The sequence below is a fragment of the Melanotaenia boesemani genome, chromosome 4, assembly GCF_017639745.1.
Source record: "Melanotaenia boesemani isolate fMelBoe1 chromosome 4, fMelBoe1.pri, whole genome shotgun sequence".
In the NCBI taxonomy this organism is placed as follows: domain Eukaryota; kingdom Metazoa; phylum Chordata; class Actinopteri; order Atheriniformes; family Melanotaeniidae; genus Melanotaenia; species Melanotaenia boesemani.
In genome coordinates, this window is record NC_055685.1 from 1,859,519 (window position 1) to 1,881,564 (window position 22,046).

A 22,046-nucleotide genomic window follows, 5' to 3' on the forward strand; every position below is an offset into this window, starting at 1 on the left:
AAGGACGAGTAAATGAGTCCAGGGTGCCAATAATGCTGCTGCATCCTGTCAGCAGCTGAGATTTACCAAAAATAATTACCTCCATTTTATTTCTATTTATACACAGTAAATTCCTCTCCATCCAAATTTTAACGTCCTGCAAACACTTTTGAAGATTTTTAACGCAATGCAGATTTAAAAGACAGATAGATCTGGATGTCATCAGCATAACAGTGAAAAGAGATGCTATATTTTTTAAAGATGGACCCCAGAGGAAGTAAATATAATGAAAACAAGATAGGGCCCAGGATGGAGCCTTGAGGTTCCCCATAATTTAGTGGTGCCTCAGAAGAAGAGAAATGCCCGAGATGGACTGAAAAGCTTCTCTTTCTTAAAGAGGACTCAAACCATTTGAGTACCATGCTGTTAATTCCTACATGATCCACCATATCAAAGGCCGCAGTGAGGTTGAGAAGAATTAAAACAGCAGAGGCTCCAGTATCAGCAGCTAAAAATAAATCATTGCACATCCTAAGGCTGTTTTGGTGCTATGACACGGCCTAAACCCAGACTGGAATTTCTCATAAAGGCCATAAAGTTTCAGATGATCCTGTAACTGATTGTAAAGAACTTTCTCTACAATTTTGGAGAGAAAAGGAAGCTTGGAAATTGGTCTAAAATTTGAAAGAATGTTAGGATCCAGGTTATTCTTTTTATAAAGAGGTTGCACAGCAGCATGTTTCAGAGCAGCTGGAACACAACCAAAAATAAGAGAGGAGTTAACAAAACTAACAATCCAGGGACCTGTGGCACACAAAACCTCCTCCAGGAGTTGGGGTGGAATAGCATCACCAGGACAGTGTGAAGGCCTCAGATCTAACTTTCAGATATCGGACAGATAGTCACAGGTTCAAAATGTTCAAACACAGCAGAAGACACAGTCAGCAGGATGCGGTCATCAAAGTGAGGTGAGCATCTGACAGCGGTTACTTTCTCAATAAAAATTTTATTTAATAAATAATTAATTTAATAAAAAATCTTTCACACAGAACAACAGATGGAGTCAGAGGAGAGGAATCATACGGATTCAAAAGAGAGTTCAAGGAATTAAAAAGAATTCAAGGCTTACTGATATTCATAGACATTAAGTTTGAAATAAACTGGCTCTTGGAATATTTTAAATAAGCCTGATATTCAGTTAAAGCATTTTTAAAATCTCTAAAGACACATGAAGCCTGTCCTTCTTCCATTTCCTCTCAGCTCTCCGAGTGATACGTCTCAGCCACGGCTGGTTTACAGCGTAAAATCTTGAGAGGGGCGATGGTGTCTAACATGTCCGAACATAGGAAGCTGAACTCCTCCAGGAGTCTATCCACATCTCCATGCTGCTGTAACTCCACAGAGGGAAGCGTGGACTTAGTAAATCAGCAGAAAAAAGGAAGCCGTCGGTGCAGTGATCAGGTGACTTGAGCGGACCAAGGCGCATGAACCAGACCCGGATTTAACAAGATCAAATTTAAAGAAAACAGGCTGATGATCAGAGATGCCCACATCACAAATCTCCTGCATATCACCATGCACACCCAAAGTGAAACCAAATCCAGGATATGACCCTTTCCATGTGTTGGTTCCATCACCAACTAAAGCAAGTTAAAATAGCTGATCGGGCTCATGAAGTCTTTTGCTAGTGGTTTGGTCTCACAACAGACATGGATGTTAAAATCGCCAACAATCAGGATTCGATCGTATTCCAACCTAATCGATGAGAGAAAGTCCGCAAAGTCCTGAAGGAAGCCATTATTAAATCTGGGCCGTCGATATATCACAACACAGCAGCGGAGACTCACATTTGATCTCCAACAGCTGAACTTCAAAGCTGGAAAAGCTGCACTGGTAGCTGCCGACACGAGAAACATGTTCGAAATAAAACAGCGATTCCTCCACCTTTCCCTGCAGTACAAGGGGCGCTGAAAAAAAAAACAGTCCAGAGGAAGAAGTTCTGAAAATGGTGAGAACTCACCCGCTTGAAGCCAGTGATTTCCTATAGACGACCTCCGGATCGACTTAATTCTCACCAGGACACCTACTCGCCTTCCTCGTTTCCGTGGGCGTTTTTTCGGTGGAAGGTATGCATGTCGGGATATCAGAGAGGAACGGTGGAGGATTTGAGGTTCTGTCATTTGTAATCCAATTCAGTTTTGATCTTTGAGTAAGACCAGTATGTAGCAGGGCTTGTCGATAGTACACCAGAGAAGCAGTCACATCATGCCAGTTAAAAAGCAATAAAAAAACTAAAAAAGTTATTAACAGACCGAGCAGACAGCAAGCCGCACACGCTGGCGCCATCTTACCATGTTAATTCTGCTGAGCAACACTTTAAGATAGCTTGGCTAATCTTGCTTTTCTAGATTTCATCTGATGTGCTTTGTACAAAATTATCTCTCCCATGATAAAAGCTTTCATTGTCTCCCACACCACAGAGGCAGTTACTTCTGGAGTTCTGTTAACCCGGAAAAAGAAATCTAATCATTCGGACACAAATTATCTAACAGCAAATGTGTATCCAAATGCCATAGTGGTCTCATACCAATATACTTCTGAAAGTAAACATTGATAGACAGAGGCTTGGTGTGATCCAACAACTGAATCATATTTGCAGCCAAAAATGAAGGATAACAGCGTGTTATTCACTAAAAAGAAGTCAATTCTTGTGTAGGTGTAGTGAATTTTTGAGAAAAATTAGTACAGTGGTCCCTCGCTATAACGAGGTTCGCCTTTGTGGCCTTGCTGTTTCGTGGATCTTTTTTGTGTGTCTTTTGCATACTTTTTTTTTTTTTTTTTACAGTGCATTGTGTTCTGCATCCTGCAGTTTCATTCTATAATACTGGACTTAATTTTCTACAAAGATCCGAACTTTGAGGGTGTTTGAACAAGAGGGAAAAGTGTGAAAAAATTTTTTTACAACAGGTCCTTGAGCAGTCTTCTGGAATGTCATGCCCCTCCTAACATCCAGATCCGTCTCATTCACACACTCAGCACCTGGTACAACTGCAATCTGTGAAAAAGACGGCTGGGCGTGTCCTTGAACGACGGCTCAAAGCCTCTGAACTGACTGCACAAACAGGTAACACCAGAGGGCATATGCAGAAGCGCTGAGGATTGCATGGTCCAGGTTTTACTCCACCATCATCAATAACAACCCCAATAACTCTAAACAACTTTTTTCAATAATAAATCACCTCCTTAAATCTCCTCCTGTCACTGAGGAGAGGTGCAACATGCACATAGAGTTTTTTAAACAGAAAGTCAGTGACATTCGCTCACACTTCTCCACCACAGCTGTCCTGTCCCCCCATACTGCTGACCCAACATCTGGTATTGACCAGGCTTTTTCCTCATTCTCTGCTGCCACACAGGATGAGGTGAAGGACATCATCAGGAAAATGCAGCATCTACCTGTGGCCTCAACCCGTTCCCCTCAGCCTTGCTGAAGGCAAACATCTCTGCCATTTCTCCACTCATCACCAAATAATAAACCACTCCCTCTTGGCTGGCCATATCCCATCTGCATTAAAAACTGCAGCCATCAGACCTCTAATGAAAAAACAACCCTGGACCCAGAAGTTTTCTCTAACTACAGGCCCATCTCTAATCTTCCATTTCTGTCAAAAGTTCTGGAAAAATTGTTGCAGCACAACTTCACATTCACCTCAAACACAATAACCTGTATGAAAAGTTTCAGTCTGGCCACAGCACAGAAGCAGCACTGGTCAGGGTCACCAATGACCTCTTGATGGCAGCAGATAATGGCTCCCCATCCCTACTCATCCTCCTGGACCTAACAGCTGCATTTGATACAGTCGACCACAACATCCTCCTCCACCGTCCGCAACACACTATTGGTCTCTCAGAAAATGCCCTTAACTGGTTCGTATCAGACCTCACAAACAGAATTGAGCATGTCGTCCTGGGAAATTCAAAATCTCATACTCAGTGTCACCTGTGGTGTCCCTCAGGGCTCTGTGTTAAGCCCCACCCTTTTCACCATCTACATGCTCCCCTTCAGCAATATCATCAGCAGACATGGGATATCCTTCCATGTTATGCTGATGACACACAGCTCTACCTCCAAACAACCCCCACCTCCTCTGCTCCCCTGCCAAGATCCACATCCATCTGCCTGGAGGAGATAGAGGCATGGATGAAGCTAAATTTCCTCCAGCTGAACAGTTCGAAAACAGAAGCCATTCTTTTGGCACTGCACACCAGCTCCGCTCCTCCACCATCACCAGCATCACCTTCTCTGGCCAAAACATCCCCCTTTCCACATCTGCCTCTAACTTGGGTGTTAAAATGGACCCTCACCTTACTTATGACACCCACATCAAACATCTCTGTCAGACCTCATTCTTCCACCTCAAGAACATCTTCAAACTCCGTCCACCACTCACCCTGGCAGATGCAGAGAAGCTCGCCCATGCCTTTGTCTCCTCCAGGCTAGATTACTGTAATGCTCTCCTCATTGGGATCCCTGGAAAAGAGCATTCAGAGACTGCAATACATCCAGAACAGCTGCCAGGATCCTGATGAGGGTGCGCAAGCAAGACCATACCACCCCCATCCTGAAAACTCTTCACTGGCTCCACATCCCACTCAGGATAGAAGACAAGGTCTCCCTCCTCACCTACCAGTGCATTCATGGACATGACCCTCCTTACCTACAGGAACTCCTCACCCCTCACACCTCCTCACGAACCTGCTGTTCTACAACCAAAAACACCCTCCACGTTCCCAGAACCAAGCTCCACAGCATGGGTGATCAGGCCTTTTCAGCTGCTGCCCCAAGACTGTGGAACCCCTACCAGACCACCTGAGAAGCCCACAGTCTTTAGAAGTTTTTTAGGTAAAACTTGAAAACCTTCCTTTTAAAAAATAAGCCTTCTGCTAAATAGTATTTTATTGACTTTTTTTTTTATTCCTATTTCCTGTAAGCACTTTGAGATTACCTGCAATATAAAGTGCTGTACAAAGAAAATTTATTATTATTATTATTATTATTATTATTATTAGAAGCAACTTTGGTTTTTCAGAACCCGGAAACTTGTTTTAGACCTGTTTTCATAGATCAGGTTGCTTGTTTGTGTCACAAGATCCAGCAGAGTCTGGATGGCTGAACACAAACTTAACATTGGCTCCAGTTTCTTAAAAGATCTCAGTATAACAAAGATTTTTAATGGCCACACACACACATGTATATGACGTCCCATCTTGTTTGAATTCATGCTTGTGTGGTTCTTACTCTAAAATGTCGCTTTGGATAAAAGCGTCTGAGACTGTAGAATAGACTAGAATAGAATAGAATAGAATAGTAGAATATATATATATACATATATATATATGTATGTATGTATGTTTATATAATATACCAGAATGTTGTCTGATTAGATCAGAATAAGGTGCAGAGCTGGAAAACTGCTCTTCATGTTGATAGAACCAGTCCTGAACTGAGCACAGGTGTCATCTAGTCTGCTGTTCAGTGTGTTTGTGTGTATTTTGGAAGCAGCACATGCTGTTCCACATGTTCTGAATTCTCTGGCCTCTCAGCCAATCCCAGAACTGGCAGAGCAACACCCCCCACCCACCCCTCCATCACACACAGCCCCTGCAACATCTCCACCCCCACCCCACCTAGTACTGGGTCCTGAACTTGACATGAGCATTTCTGACCTGTCACCTTTCTGCTCGAGTGTTTGGGTGAATGTGTTCTGTGGTCTATAAGCTTTTCATATCTAATGGGTAAATATATTATTTTTTTCCTTTTAACTGAACAGACTTTCAGCAATAGGGCTTCACGGTGGTGTTGGGTTGCCACGGCAGCCGCACAGCAAGAAGGTCACTGGTTCGAGTCTCAGCTGAGGAAGGGTGGAGCAGTGGTCTTTCTGTGTGGAGTCTGCATGTTCTCCCGGTGTATGCGTGGGTTCTCCGGCTTCCTCCCACCATCCACTCACATGATGTTAGGTTAACTGGTCACTCGAAATTCTCCCTAGCAACAAGTGTGAGTGGTCTCTCTGTGGTGAATCTCTGATGGACTGGTTACCTTTCCAGGTGGACCTGCCTCTCACCTAATTGCTGGGTTAGGCTGCAGCTTCCCTGTGACCTTGAATTCAAATAAGTGGTCGTCCTCTTCACCGGCACCGCCTTCTAGTACCGGGTCCTCCTCTTCACCGGAACCGCCTTCTAGTACAGGGTCGTCCTGTCCACCAGGTCCGCCTTCTAGTACAGGTTTGTCCTGTAGAGGCAAAAAGTTACTCTGTCAAGGATGAGGAGTCTGGTTCTGAAGTGAAGAATGATTACAAGTTTATTGAACACAGAATTAGAATACAAAGAATAGAAAGAGTAGAACTGCAATTTGAGAGACTGTTCAGAGGTCTGACAGCACAGAGATCTGAAGAGAATCCGATAAGACACTTACAGGCATCATCTTTTAAGCAGAATGATCACGTCACAGCACATCATATATCTTGTAAGATAAAAACAAAGAGACTGTCTGTTCCTCACACAGGATTAGACACTTCAGCAAACCTAATGAGCTTTTGCATTTATTGAGCACATAAACAACCCCTTGGACATTAGGGCAGGATGCCCTGCTGGGTCATCCTGAAGGTATCTGGCTAGTATCAGATAAGTCACACAGGTCAGAGTGAACTGCTCTAAGGAAATGCATCAACTTTAAGATAGCAACAGGCTACTCAGCATTAATCTCTGTTACCAAGAACTTAAACAATCTGTTTACCTTGAGAGTGATCAGTATAGCACAATATTAAAGTGAATAATATGAAATTTCCACAACAATTCCCCTCTTTTGATCATAATGAAACCCATTTCATATTGACCACACCAGAAAATTTCATAACATTAAAGCATAAAAGAAAAAAAGAGTTGAACAGTGGATAAATGAGAACACCACAATGAACTAGTGAACCCAAAAACACTCATGGTGTCATCAAACTACCAATGAACTCATAAAAACAATGAAAGACAAATGAACCAAAAAAAAAAAAAGACAAACACAAAAAAACAGAAGCATAAAAGATAAATGTAATAAATGTAATGTAATAGTAATAAGAAACCTATAATGATAACATCCAACAATCAAATCACCATTCCCAACATAAATTCAGACAAAACAACAGAAGTTGCAGTTCCCGAGGATTAGAGAAACTCCATCATAACTCTGAATGGGAAATAAACATCAAACAACTCAAGTGATTACCAACAAAAACAAAAACACACCTGAATACATATGAATGAGGATAAGAGCAAACTAAGATGACTAAACAGAAAACTATCAACACAACCTAAACTTCATCATCACTAGAAAAATGAAGCGGAAGACCTGTATCATCATAACAGATCCGGGGAGGGTAAGCGGGTGGAGAAGCCAGGAAATCTAACGGGGTGTTAGAAAAATCGCCCTGAGCACTAACAAACATCTGGAGGGAATGACCAGGAAATGCAGATGTTATCATAACCTTGAGGCACCGAGGGAGGAAAGTCACCACAAGCCAGCAGGTAATCAGAACAGCAAAAACGGGCCCTAAAACTGCAATTAAGACATGCCACCAGCCACCCGAATGAAACCAAGACCATAATTCAGAAGAAACCCAGCCGAGCTATCACGAGCCTCCATCCTAGATAACAGATCTCTAAGGTGATCCTGAACAGAAGACAGATCAGTAGACATATCAGGAATGAATGTACAACACTTGTCCCCTATAACCCTGCAGGTCCCCCCTCTTTCAGCTTAGAGAAAGTCCAGAGCCATCCTATTCTGCAGTGTCATGACCCGGAGGGCCTTTAACTCAGGTGTTAGTGCGTCAAACCCCTTAGTAACCAGAGAAGTGAGATTTTCTAAATCTACATCTAATGCATCAATCTGCAAAGCATTGTTAACTGTACCATAGTGTGGAAAAATACTTCCAAACACTGAGTTAGTGGTGGAGATACAAGCTCTTATAGTAGTCATCCTCTTCACCAGGTCCGCCTTCTAGTGCCGGGTCCTCCTCTTCATCAGGTCCGCCTTCTAGTACCGGGTCCTCCTCTTCACCAGGTCCACCTTCTAGTACCGGGTCGTCCTCTTCACCAGGTCCGCCTTCTAGTACCGGTCGTCCTCTTCACCAGGTCCGCCTTCTAGTACAGGGTCATCCTCTTCACCAGAACCACCTTCCAGGACAGGGTTGTCCTCTTCACCAGGTCCGCATTCCAGTACAAGGTTGTCCTCTGCACCAGGTCCTCCTTCTAGTACCGGGTCCTCCTCTTGACCAGGTCCGCCTTCTAGTACCGGGTCGTCCTCTTCATCAGGACTGCCTTCTAGTACAGGGTCGTCCTCTTCACCGGAACCGCCTTCCAGTACAGGGTTGTCCTCTTCACCAGGTCCGCCTTCTAGTACCGGGTCCTCCTCTTCACCAGGTCCGCCTTCTAGTACCGGGTCGTCCTCTTCATCAGGACCGTCTTCTAGTACCGGGTCGTCCTCTTCACCAGGTCAGCCTTCTAGTACCGGGTCGTCCTCGTCATCAGGACCGTCTTCTAGTACAGGGTTATCATCTTCACCGGAACTGCCTTCCAGTACAGGGTCGTCCTCTCCACCAGGTCCGTCTTCTAGTACCGGGTCCTCCTCTTCACCAGGTCCGTCTTCTAGTACCGGGTCGTCCTCTTCATTAGGACCGTCTTCTAGTACCGGGTCGTCCTCTTCACCAGGTCAGCCTTCTAGTACCGGGTCGTCCTCTTCATCAGGACCGTCTTCTAGTACAGGGTCGTCCTCTTCACCAGGTCCACCTTCTAGTACCGGGTCATCCTCTTCACCAGGTCCGCCTTCTAGTACCGGGTCATCCTCTTCATCAGGACCGTCTTCTAGTACCCGGTCGTCCTCTTCACCAGGTCAGCCTTCTTCTAGTACCGGGTCGTCCTCTTCATTAGGACCGTCTTCTAGTACCGGGTCGTCCTCTTCACCAGGTCAGCCTTCTAGTACCGGGTCGTCCTCTTCATCAGGACCGTCTTCTAGTACAGGGTTATCATCTTCACCGGAACTGCCTTCCAGTACAGGGTCGTCCTCTCCACCAGGTCCGTCTTCTAGTACCGGGTCCTCCTCTTCACCAGGTCCGTCTTCTAGTACCGGGTCGTCCTCTTCACCAGGTCCGCCTTCTAGTACCGGGTCGTCCTCTTCATCAGGACCGCCTTCTAGTACCGGGTCCTGCTCTTGACCAGGTCCGCCTTCTAGTACCGGGCCGTCCTCTTCTTCAGGACTGCCTTCTAGTACCGGGTCGTCCTCTTCACCAGGTCCGCCTTCTAGTACCGGTCGTCCTCTTCACCAGGTCCGCCTTCTAGTACAGGGTCGTCCTCTTCACCAGAACCACCTTCCAGGACAGGGTTGTCCTCTTCACCAGGTCCGCATTCCAGTACAAGGTTGTCCTCTTCACCAGGTCCTCCTTCTAGTACCGGGTCCTCCTCTTGACCAGGTCCGCCTTCTAGTACCGGGTCGTCCTCTTCATCAGGACTGCCTTCTAGTACAGGGTCGTCCTCTTCACCGGAACCGCCTTCCAGGACAGGGTTGTCCTCTTCACCAGGTCCGCATTCCAGTACAAGGTTGTCCTCTTCACCAGGTCCGTCTTCTAGTACCGGGTCCTCCTCTTGACCAGGTCCACCTTCTAGAACCGGGTCGTCCTCTTCATCAGGACTGCCTTCTAGTACAGGGTCGTCCTCTTCACCGGAACCGCCTTCCAGTACAGGGTTGTCCTCTTCACAAGGTCCGCCTTCTTGTACCGGGTCCTCCTCTTCACCAGGTCCGCCTTCTCGTACTGGGTCGTCCTCTTCAGCAGGACCGCCTTCTAGTACCGGGTCGTCCTTTTCATCAGGACTGCCTTCTAGTACAGGGTCGTCCTCTTCACCGGAACCGCATTCCAGTACAGGGTTGTCCTCTTCACCAGGTCCGCCTTCTAGTACCAGGTCCTCCTCTTCACCAGGTCCGCCTTCTAGTACCGGGTCCTCCTCTTTACCAGGTCCGCCTTCGAGTACCGGGTCATCCTCTTCATTGGGACCGCCTTCTAGTACCGATCTGTACGATCTGAGCTTTGTGGTCCAGACAACTGCTGCTCTGGATATTTTCACTTCTTCTGACCATCTCTGGAAACCCTGGAGATGGTTGTGGGTGAAAATCCCACATTCAAAATCTCTTAAATCCTCTTTCTTCCTCATTCATATGCTCAGGTTGAACTTCAGCAAGTCGTCTTCACCACGCCTCCATGACTAGATGTTGCTGTGTGATTGGCTGGTTGGATGTCTGTGCTAACATACAGGTAGACAGGACAATGGGGACATATAATGACTAAGCAGCAATTAATTCTTTATTAAACAGTAGAGAAAATTTCAGAGTTAGCCAAATAAGCCACTACACTTTAGAAACAATGCAACCTAAAAAGAAAGAAGAAAAGCCGAAGAAAAAAGTAAAAAGAAAAGAAACACAACTAGAAAAGTACAGCAACTATGATTATTTCAGTGAATGTGAGGCTAAGTAGGTGATGAAATGACATGCTTGTTCTCTCATTTTTATTCAACCAGAGACCTCTGTGATAAAACAAAAAAAGTTGTCTTTGTTTGTAATAATCATTCAGATGAGTAATGAATGAAACTTTGACACATAACTATAAATCATTAGTTGAGCCCCATGTAGGGCTACTGGCCGCTCTCCAGCTGTGTCTATAGATAGACTGAATGTCTGCTGACACATGTCCCTTCATACCCCACTGCTTTGGCTTCTGTTCACTGTTGAACATTTAACCGGAAATTACCCCTAAAATCCCTCAGCGCCCACCTCCGGTTCCAACAAGGACCCCAGAAACGATAAGGTCTCACTAGGATCAGGTCCAGGCTCTGGTCCCCATGCATTCCAACAAGGTCAGTGTACCACCAAAGGTCTCACTGGGGTAACACACACACGTGCACCCTCCTACACACACTTCAAGACACAACACAGGCTGTGTGTGTGTGTGTGGGTGTGTGTGTGTGTGTGTGTGTGTGTGTGTGTGTGTGTGTGAACCAGCCCAAACTTCCTTCTAAGGAAGAGAAACATCCCCACCTGCTGGTGGTGTTTCTGCATTACACTGATCATATTCGGAAACTTCATGCGTTCTTACCGGCATTAGGTCTACATACAGGATGAGGAAGTGCAGGGACATGGAGAGCAGGGTTGGACAGGAAGGAAAGACGAGTTAACCAGTTTAATTATTACTCAAAAAAAGAAATAACAAAAAAATTACTAAAAAAAGAAAACTTTCTTAGTTTAACTGTCTAAATATTTGAAGAATATGAACTAATGATCTCCCCTCTGCACCGAGTTGCCTTGGACCAGCCCCGTGACACTTCCTGTCCTTTGGCTTGTGTCCAATCGTTCACAAGGCTCCCCCCAGTACCAGTAAAAGAGTTAAATCAAATATTTAACAGAGTTGAAAATACAATAGGACCGCTGGTGACAGGTAGGTGACGCTGGTGGCAGGTAAGTGACTCTAATGCTGTAGGTGACGTAGTTCCGGGGGAGACGGCAGATTCAAACTAGACGCACCCAAACATTTATACTTTCATTCAGTTGTATTTTGTGCCAGCCTAATCAAAATATTCTTTAAAGTAGGAATATAGTGTCTTTATAAGGTACAATCTGGAGCACAGCGGGGAGGATTTGGCCAGCCTGACAGATTTTATAGATCATTGTTACGACAGAATCGTCATGGGGAAACCAAACAACATATCCACCCCCTCCACCTCATCTAAGTCCAAGAGACAGCGAAATGAGGATTCACCTGGAGCTATTTCACCACCGGGGAACGACTCAACAGATGTTCTGATCTCCATAGATAAGAAACTCAGTAGTTTTGATGCGCGTTTGAGCCTGGTAGAAATTCTGCACAAGGAGTTCCAGGCGCTACGTGAATCACTAGAATTCAGCCAGAAGCAGGTGGAAACTCTGGCTGTAGAAAATGCTGGTCTCAGAGAGTCGGTAAAATCCCTCACCGAGGGCTTGACCCGTCTCTCGGAAGAAAATAAGAAGATGAAGGAAACGGTGATCGATCTGCAGGCGTGGAGCATGAGAGAGAACCTGGTGTTTGCAGGGATTCCAGAGCAGACGGAGGAGGACCCCGAGACCACGGTGAAAAACTTCATCAAAACCCACCTGAAGCTCCCGGAGGAAACGGTGAAAAACATCTCCTTTCACAGAGTCCATCGGCTCAGCGGGAGGAAACCCGGGTCCAGCAGACCAAGACCTATTGTAGCAAAGTTCGTCAGCTTCAAACAGAAGGAGCAGGTGAAGAACCAGGGCCACGAACTGAAGGGAACCAACTTCGGAGTAAACGACCAATATCCCAGAGAGATTCTGGACCGACGGAGAATCCTGTTTCCCATCAGGAGGAAATTTATCGCTGAAGGTGCTCGCGCTGTCATCGCGGTGGATAAATTATTTATTAATGGACAGCTGTACCGCGACCTGAACATCACTCCGTGGCTCTACTGACTTGGTATGTGCTTTAATTTTCCTGTTTTCTCACTAGATCATGTTATATCCATAAAACTGCCATAAAAGATAATTTAGTTAACAGTAAATCCACTGCCCGTCTCCACTACACTGCTCTCAGCACAGATGCGTTTTTTAAATTACTTTTTTCATTTGGCACTGTCGCTCTTTTCACTCTTTACACTTCTTCTCTCCGACCCTTTAACGGTTAACGGTAACACTTGTCATTATATTATATACACATCAGCCCTTTTCATGATTCACAGGAACACACACAGAACAGCACAAGCGCACATACATCTCTGTCACAACCAGCTGGCACATACACATGCACGCGGAGAAGCAGTGGGATGCACGCACACACGCTTCAGTAATATGCATATAGCCTCATCTCTGTGGTTGGTTCATGAACAAACTCACATTTGTCACTTGGAATGTGCGTGGAGCTGGCACAAGGGAAAAGAGGTTAAACATTTTTAATCGTTTGCAAGAAATGAAAGCAGATATAATATTACTCCAAGAGACTCATTTATCAAACTCAACAATAGATCTTCTCTCAACAACCCAGTTTCCACACGTGTATTCAGCTTGTTATAATTCTAGGCAGAGAGGAGTAGCAACTCTTATTTATAGAAGGTTAAATTTTGATATAGATAATACAATCATAGATCCAGAAGGCAGATTTATAATAGTTACATTATCTATTAAAAATGTTAAGTTATGTATTGTAAATATATATGGTCCAAATTTAGATGATCCCTTCTTCTTTCACTCCCTCTTCGCCTCACTCTATGGTCACTCAGATAACACATTAATTGTAGGAGGTGATTTTAACATTATATTGGAGAAAAAAAGTACCACAGGAGCTCATCGAGTCTGGAAATCCTCAGAAACTGTTAAACATGAAGGATTTTGGTCTCTGTGATGCTTGGCGCTCTCACAATCCCACACTAAGAGAATACACCTTCTTCTCTTCAGTTCACCATTCCTATTCTAGATTAGATTATTTCTTAACTAGCAGCTCGCTGATGAATGACATGTCAGAAATCAAAATCCATCCTATTAGCATTAGTGATCACGCACCAGTATCATTCACTCTGAGAAGTAAGAACAATAAACCAGCAACTAGAAACTGGAGATTTAATACGTCATTACTTAAAGATCCTGAGTTTATCAGCTACTTCAAAAGAGAATGGTCCTTATATCTAGAAAATAACGACTTGCCAGAAACTTCAGGGTGTGTTCTTTGGGAAGCAGGAAAAGCAGTAATGAGAGGGAAAATTATTTCCTTTTCTTCTCATAAGAAAAAGAAGGAAACTTTGAGAATTTCAGAGTTAGAACTCAGAATTAAATTCTTAGAGGAGCTTACCATGTCTCCCCAGAAGAACACACACTAAATGCTATAAGGAAAGCTAAACTTGAACTTAATGAAATAATAGATAAAAAGACGCAATTCCTGGTGCAAAGACTTCGCTTGGAGAATTTTGAGCATGGCAACAAATCTGGAAGGTTCTTGGCTAATCAGTTAAAAACAAATAAGGAGAAAACAACCATCTCCTCTGTCAGAGATCCAGAAGGAAACATCAGCCACGACCCTGACAAGATAAATAACACTTTCAAAGAATTCTATAAAACATTATATACATCACAACTAACTACAACAGATGACAATACTGATAAATTTCTTAGTAAAATCAATCTTCCAAAATTAAAACATGAAGATAAAATGGTCTTGGATTCCTTCCTTTCAGTCGGCGAACTCCAAGAAGCACATGCCCAACAATAAAGCTCCAGGTCCAGATAGTTACCCAGCAGAATTCTACAAAGAATTCTGGACAATGCTGGCACCCACTTTCCACAATATGATATTAGAAATAAAGGAAAAGCAAAAAATACCTTCAAATATGAACCTAGCTAATATTACTCTACTATTAAAACCAGATAAAGACCAGACACTTCCCTCTGGTCCCCTGTGCTTAGTTCCATCACTTAGTGTAGGTGGAGGACTGTGACCTCGTTGCTATGGGGGTTTGAGAAATGGACGGGAGTGACTGGTGGTTGCAGGTTCTTTGTGGTTTCCCGTGGTGCGGGGCCGGGCTGCTCTGTGGTGGGGGTGGCTCTAGGTCTGGCCCCGTCAGAGGCTGTGGGGGCCAGCGGTTGGAGTTGCCTCGTGGCGGGGGGTGAGGCCACTGGTGGTGCCTGGGTTGGTGGGCGTCGGTCCTGGGCCGGGTGGCCGGGCTATTCCGGGGCGGGCTGGGCGGGAGTTCTGGGCTCTGGTGCCCGGGGGTGGTCCTCCTCCCTCCGGGGTGGTGGGCTCTGTATGTGCTGGGGGTCTGGGCCTGCCCGGATGTGCTGCCGTGGTGTGGGTTGGTGCATGCCCTGGTGTCTGGTTGACACCCTGGGTATGGCCCGGGGGCAGGGGGGGTGTAGGGGTTTGAAGGAGGGCTGAGTGGGATTCGGGGGATTATAGGGGGAGGTGCTGGGGTGTGAGACAGGGATGCTTGTATGTTGTGTGTGTGTGTCTGTACTTTGGATGATGTTTGTGAGGATGGGGGGGTATGTTTGTGTGTGTGCGTATGCATGTGTTAGGATGGTTGGGGGTGTGTCTGGAGAGTGAGAGTGGGAGGGTTGGATGCTGTGTGAGTGTTTATATTTTTTGGGTGGGGCTGAGAGGGCATATGTAAGTTAGGATGAGTGGGAGTGTGCAACGAAATAGGTGTGTGCATGTGTTTCTGTGTGTGGTTGGGGCGGGGTTAAGTGCACTTGTGGGGGGGAGCCTGGGCGGGCCTGGGGGTGGTGGGCCGTGGGTCTGCCACTATCCCCATCCTCTCATTCCCCGTTAGGGGTGTGGGAGGGTGGGTATTTTCTGGGGTGGGTGACGGCTCACTGGCTGCGGTCCCTGAATGGCCCGGTCATGGGGGGCGGCCTCTCCTGGCCTGTCTTACCCTGGGGGGCCTCCTGGGGAGCAGGGGTGCCTAATGCCACTAAAGGCTCATCATCCAGAGGGAAGTTTGCTTGAATGATGCATACTCAGTCTCCGCCCTCCGGCCTCTTGGCAAATCAGATCATCACCTTGTGCACCAGCGGTGCAGATACACTTCCTTTGTAAAGGGAGGCAAACTGCGGCTAGGCAGGTGGTCCTCTGAAGCAGAGGAAAAGAGAGATTGTTTTGCCAGCACAGACTGGAGTGTATTAGTGAATTGGCATTGTGAGAACCTTGAGGGTACGGTGGAGTGCTTGAATGACTATCTTAACTTTAGTCTGGACCAAATACAGAGACGTGCTTTGCCAACAACAAACAGTGTATTACTTGTAAGGTGAAGAAAGTAAATAATAATAAGAAGAGGGTGTTTGGGAGCAAAAACTGTGGGAGGATGATGGAGGTGCAGAAGGAAGTGAAAACCTGCCTGAAGGAGGCTAAGGAGGAATACAGCAAGAACCTGGAGATGCAGCTGAGAGATGCATCTCCAAGTCCCAACAACATGCAAGATGTTTGGAAAGGTCTGAAAACCATTACAGGCAGTAGTGGCAAAGGCAACTTGGGCTGCAAAGCTCTCCAGAGAGCTGAGGAGCTGAACACCTTTTTTAACTGGTTCATTTCTTCTTTGACCATCCTCAACATTGAGGATGCCGTCTTCTACCTTCTACACCATGCTCTAACATACCTGGATGTGGGGTTGCATTGTGAGGATGCTATTCTTCGACTTCTCTAGCACTTTTAATACAATCCATCCAGCCCTTTCCAGGAGAAACTTGACATCATGGCTGTGGACCCCAACCTTATCAGACTATTTGACCAACAGGTCACAGTTGTCTTTAGTCTTTACTGCCTTACCTATTTGAGTTTCATTATTATTTATATATATATATATATATATATATCATTATATATTTCATTGTTATTTATTGCTACTTTTATAAGTTTTATGTTTATAGGTTTTTACTTGATAACTCTATTGATTCTAGTGACTCTGTCTTATAATGGTGTGAATGTAAATGACAGACTGCCACAAAACTTTCCTCTGGATCAATAAAGTATTTATTGATCTATCTATCTATCTTCATCTTGTCCATACCGAGGTCTGGCTGTCATGACTTTTAAAACCAAAACGTTCCTGTTTTCTTGCCTCTGTCTCTCCTGTAGCTACCAAACATGTTTGGGGATTTTCGATCAACAGTCCTCTCCGTGATGTTTGGTTCTTATGCTTCTTCAGCCGTCACCTTCCCTGGAGTCAAGGTGCTCACACAGACACAAATAAATTAATTTACCTGAACTTCAATGCATTAAGGCAACACGTCTTATTTAGTATCATATTTGTGCAGCGCTGGCATCAAATAGTCACCTCACGACACATCTGCCCTTAGTGCTTCACACTGACTCACCATCACTCATTTGCTAGAGAAAATACAAGTGAAGAGAAACTAATGTTTTTTTCTTCCACCTCATCCTCCTCAGCTGATTTACGATCTTGGCGTCTCCTTCCGGGTCATCATGTGGGTTTGGACTGGCTTAGCCTGCGTGGTTTTCCTCAACTGCCTCCTGAACTGGCCTGGCGAATCTTTCCCTGCACCTGAAGACATCAGATACACGTGAGTTCAAATATTCTCTCTTTATTTTTTTTATTTCCTGTGGAAGCCTGATCTCCGACCTTCAGTCCAGATAACATAGTTCAACTGGACTCATGAAATTTTAGGTGAATTCTGAAGATTCCTTTAAAAAGACATATCCTTACCTGGTATCCCACCTGGTACATACCAGAACATAACCTTGTGACGGTTTTGCTCAGGTGTAACACAAATCAAATAGTATTTGTTTATTCTTCCGGGGTGCCAGCCAGGTCTTTCTCCTGACATTTATCATTTACCTGAGTCCCAATAACCACTCCACAAAGGATGTTCATAAATAGTTCATACAAACACCCTGTTAGCAAAGATAAAGAAACATACCCAACACCAGTTCATGATGACACTATACATTTATACAGATAGCAACTCAGCAACCAACAAAACAGAAAATAAGGCCATGGCAATTGTTCAACTCAAAACAGTTTTCATCAAAGAAAAGAACCCCCCCAAAACCAGAACAAAAAAACAAAAAAATAAATATATACAGTTCAGTTCTGTTCAATTCAGTTCAGTTTCAGCCATCAAAAATTAGAAAGACAAAAACAAAAGAGGGGGCAATCCATCACTTCACTCCGGCCTCTGAATAAATCCGTTCCACCTTGTAAGGCCTAGTTCAATCCAGTTCCACCTTGTAAGGCCTAGTTCAATCCAGTTCCAACCCAATTTAACAAAGAACACCACAAACTCCACTCCGGGTTTTCCAACTCGTCCCGCGGCGGGGCACCAAAACAAGGAAATGACTGATGTTCGAGGGAAATCTCTCCTCGGCAACACGCAAGCAAGCAAAAAAGGGAAAAGATAACACCAGACTGGGACTCACGACACCGGTCCTCCACTCCAGCATCCAGGAAGAACCAGGACCACTCTATCCAGCGAGTCCGTTGCCTGTTGTGCGGCCGCCTCCTCGTGCCGAACTCGTCTGCCCTTGCTCACACCTGCTACAGCTCTCTCTCTCTCTCTCTCCTCTCTCACTCTCCGACTGTCCGACTCCTCCTCTCCAGGTAAATGCTGCCCCCTTTTTATCACTTTTTCGGTCCAGCCTCTCAAGGCTAAAAGAAAATCTTACTGGCTGATTTCAGGCAGGGTGGAGCAGTGAAGCAGGGGAGTTTAATCAAAGACATACACATGAAATGGCAGACAACCAGGCTGTCACACTCCTCCCCCCTTGAAAGAATTTGCTATATACTGCAAAACTTGAATCAATTAGACGCACAGCGAAGGGTCAGAAAAACCTCGGAAATCTTCTTCATCACTGTCCTCCTCAAATATTTTTAAGAGTTGACTACATTGTGCCCTATCCACTTCAGCCGCAGTAGGATAACAGGGCTTCAGTTGTGTCACATGAACTATCCGCAGGTCTTCACCAGTATTTTCCAAAACAACCTGGTAGTTGACTGGACCTACTTTCTGAGTGACCCTGTATGGACCCTTCCAACGGGGGGCAAGCTTGGCTGAATAGGACATGTCTGCTTTTGAAGTGGGGTGAGAACGGAGCCAAACACGATGATTCACTTCAAAATCTGTATCCCTTCGTCTTTTGTCGTAATACTGTTTTTGTCTTTTACGTGCTTTTTCCATGTTCTCGTGAACAATTTGTTTGAGTTCTGTTAACTGTTCGGTCGTAGGATAGGCAGGTGAATCAGGGTCGCATAAGAGTGGGGAGAACTCATTGTCCATGGGTCCACTTAGTGGTCGCCCCAGATTTAGTTCTGCAGGGGTAACGCCTGTGGTTTCGTGCACAGCAGAGTTGAGGGCAAATCTGAATTCCGGTAAATACTTATCCCAGTTCTTGTGGTTCTCCCCCACGTATGATGCGATCATAGCCTTGAGGTTGCGGTTTACTCGTTCAGTCAGGTTGGTTTGCGGGTGATATGGGGAGGTCCTTTTCCGTCTGAGATTCCATCGACTACAGACTTCCTCAAACACAGATGACACAAACTGGGGACCCTGATCTGAAAGGATGTATGCCGGTGTGCCCCATCGGGTGAAGATTTCACGAGTCAACGTGTGGGATACAGTTTCAGCGGTGGCCTTTCGTAGAGGAAATAACTCTGTCCAACGAGTATAATAATCCACAAAGACTAGCAGATACAGGTTTCCGTTGCTGCTACGTGGAAATGGTCCCATGAGGTCAACTCCCAGCGTCTGCCAAGGCCTGCTGACAAAAGTTTGTTGAAGCTTCCCTGGTGGTTTCCGGGTTTCTGGTTTATATTGCTGGCAAACTGGGCAACATCGCACATAATCCCTCACGCTTAGACTCATTCTGGGCCAATACATAAGAGCCTGTAATCGTTTATATGTTTTGTAACGCCCTAGGTGTCCAGATAAGGGGTTGTCATGGTAATGGTGAAGTACCTGCTGCCGGAGGGAAGATGGGATGAAGACTTGATACAGAGTTTTGTGAGGTAACTGGAGAATTCTGTACACCTTGTCCTCCACCACCGTAAATCTGATTGTGGGACTTTCCGCAACTTCCCCTGTTTCCATGATTTTTTCATACAGGCTTTGGACCTCAGGATCCTCCTGTTGAGCTTTCCAAATGTCCTCGTCTGTGATCTGCAGGTTTCTAGAAGTATCGGTTGCAGAGCGCAACACAACGGCACAAGTTAGAGGTTGGAGATCTGGTACTGGTGCTCTTGATAGGGCATCTGGAACAGTGTTATAACGTCCTCGGCGATACTCTACGGTAAATGTAAATTCTTGGAGACGAAGGGCCCACCGGATTAATCTTGTGCTTGGTTTCTGGGTTTTGAACACCCAAATCAGGGAAGAATGATCAGTAACAACAGTGAAGTGCCTCCCCTCCAGGTAATACCGCCATTTCTCCAGGACCCAAACAACGGCAAGACACTCTTGCTCTGTAGTGGAGTAATTCCTTTCAGCTTGATGTAGTGTACGGCTGGCAAAGGCCAGAACCTGTTCTGTCCCCAGACCGGTGGATTGTGCCAGTACAGCTCCCAGACCGACATCACTTGCATCCGTGTATACAATGAATGGGAGACTGAAGTCAGGATGGCCAAGTACGGGTGGAGAAACCAAAAATTGTTTGAGGGCCTCAAAGGCTGCCTGACACTGTGGGGTCCAGATGAATCTTGCTCCCTTGCGCTTCAGGGCATTGAGTGGTTCAGTGAGCTGAGAAAATCGGGGCACAAAACGATGGTACCATCCAGCCATTCCCAAAAATCGTTGTAGTTCTTTTATATTTTGAGGAACAGGGAATTCCTGAACAGCCTTAGTTTTTTCTGCATCGACTTCCACTCCAGCTGAAGAGACGATGTGACCCAAGAAGTTCAGGGATGTACGAAAGAATTGACTCTTTTTCATATTCACGGTGAGGTTTGCGGCTCGCAACTTGTCAAATACGGCTTGTATGTCCTGCATGTGCTGTTCCTGGGTGTTTGAATAAATGATAATGTCATCCAGGTAGACTAGACATACTGTTCCTCTCAGGTCACCCAAAACCAGCTCCATCAGCCGCTGGAAAGTGGCCGGGGCGTTTTTAAGTCCAAAAGGCATCACTTTAAATTGGTATAAGCCAAGTGGGCAGACAAAAGCAGTTTTTTCACGGCTTTCCTCATCCATTTGGACCTGCCAATAACCACTGTTAAGGTCCAAGGTTGTGAATATGGCAGCTCCAGCCAGAGATTCTAGGATTTCCTGGATGTTGGGTAAGGGGTAGGCATCTGTATGGGTGACTGCATTTAGTTTCCTGTAATCCACACAGAATCGTGGTTTAGGATCCTGTTTTTTCGGCACTAGGACCACTGGGGCGGCATATGGAGAAGTAGATGGCTCTATAAGGTCCTTTTCCAACATTTCCTGTACATGTTCCTTAATTACCCCAAGTTTGGCTGGAGATGTCCGGTAAGGTTTTTGTTTTATAGGCACATTGTGTGAGAGGAAGATTTTATGTGTGAGAACACTTGTACAGCCCAAAGTGTTGGTGCAAACGTCTGTGTTGTTTCTCAATTGACATAGTAATTGTTTTTTTCCAAAGTCATCCAGATGAGCACTATGAGTGGCAGCTTCCAGGGGATCATGGCATGGGGTGAGAGGAAGTAAATCTGCTGGAGCGACAGAAGAAAAAAAAGCAAGATGTGGAAGTGATCCAACTTTGGGCATTAGAGCAGATGCTCCCAAGAACTGATACTGGTGTTCCTTTTTTGTTTTAAACCAATAACTGTTCTCAGAGACATCAAACTGTAATCCAGAAAAGAAAATGAAGTCAAGTCCGGCCACTGCAGGAAAAGCTAGGCTCAGTGCCGGCAGGATCACACAGGGTATTGTCACAGTCACAGACTGTAAGGTAAGAGTCAGTTCAGTCCATCCTAAAGGCTGTCGTCCTTCACCATCTGCTAAATACAGAGGTCCTCTGGTCCAGGGCTTCAGCACATCCTGGTGGCCTTTTACTCCTGACCAAATATTTTCATTTAACAGAGTATATGATGAGCCTGTATCCAGGATTGCAGTACCTTTCCATGGCCCAATGTTCAGTGGAATCACCAACTGGCAGGGCAGGCGACAGTCAACAGGGGACGGTAAAGAGTTTGTTGAAGGAAGTCCTCCTAGGTGACCTGAGGGCGTGAGAGAGCTAAATGTAGCTGGATCTTCAGGGAGCTGGGACTTTCTAGCAGCTTGCTGGGAGGATGAATTTGAAGAGGGAGTACGGTTTTTATCAGCCTTCCACTGTGGACATGAAGCAGGCGCATGGCTACCTTTACAGCGCCAACAGTACACTGCAGGAGGTCGAGTGAAGGTAGATTGGCTTGGCTGGTTTGGGGTGTCTCCATTTGGTTGGTCAGCAGCTTCAGAGGTAACCGCCTTCTGAGCTTTTTTCCACACATTTCTCCTCTGCTCATATCGCAGCTGGTTCTGTCTGTCT

General features: G+C 45.5%; 1 protein-coding gene across 1 annotated transcript in view; it reads left to right on the plus strand.

Moving 5' to 3' along the window:
* Window positions 1–22,046, plus strand: part of LOC121638787 (large neutral amino acids transporter small subunit 3-like) — a 52,158-nt gene that overhangs the window by 14,524 nt on the left and 15,588 nt on the right. The window contains exons 6-7 of the mRNA XM_041983771.1: window positions 16,683–16,775; window positions 16,995–17,128. Of these exons, the coding sequence (XP_041839705.1) occupies window positions 16,683–16,775; window positions 16,995–17,128 (227 nt within the window). The remainder of the gene's footprint in view (window positions 1–16,682; window positions 16,776–16,994; window positions 17,129–22,046) is intronic.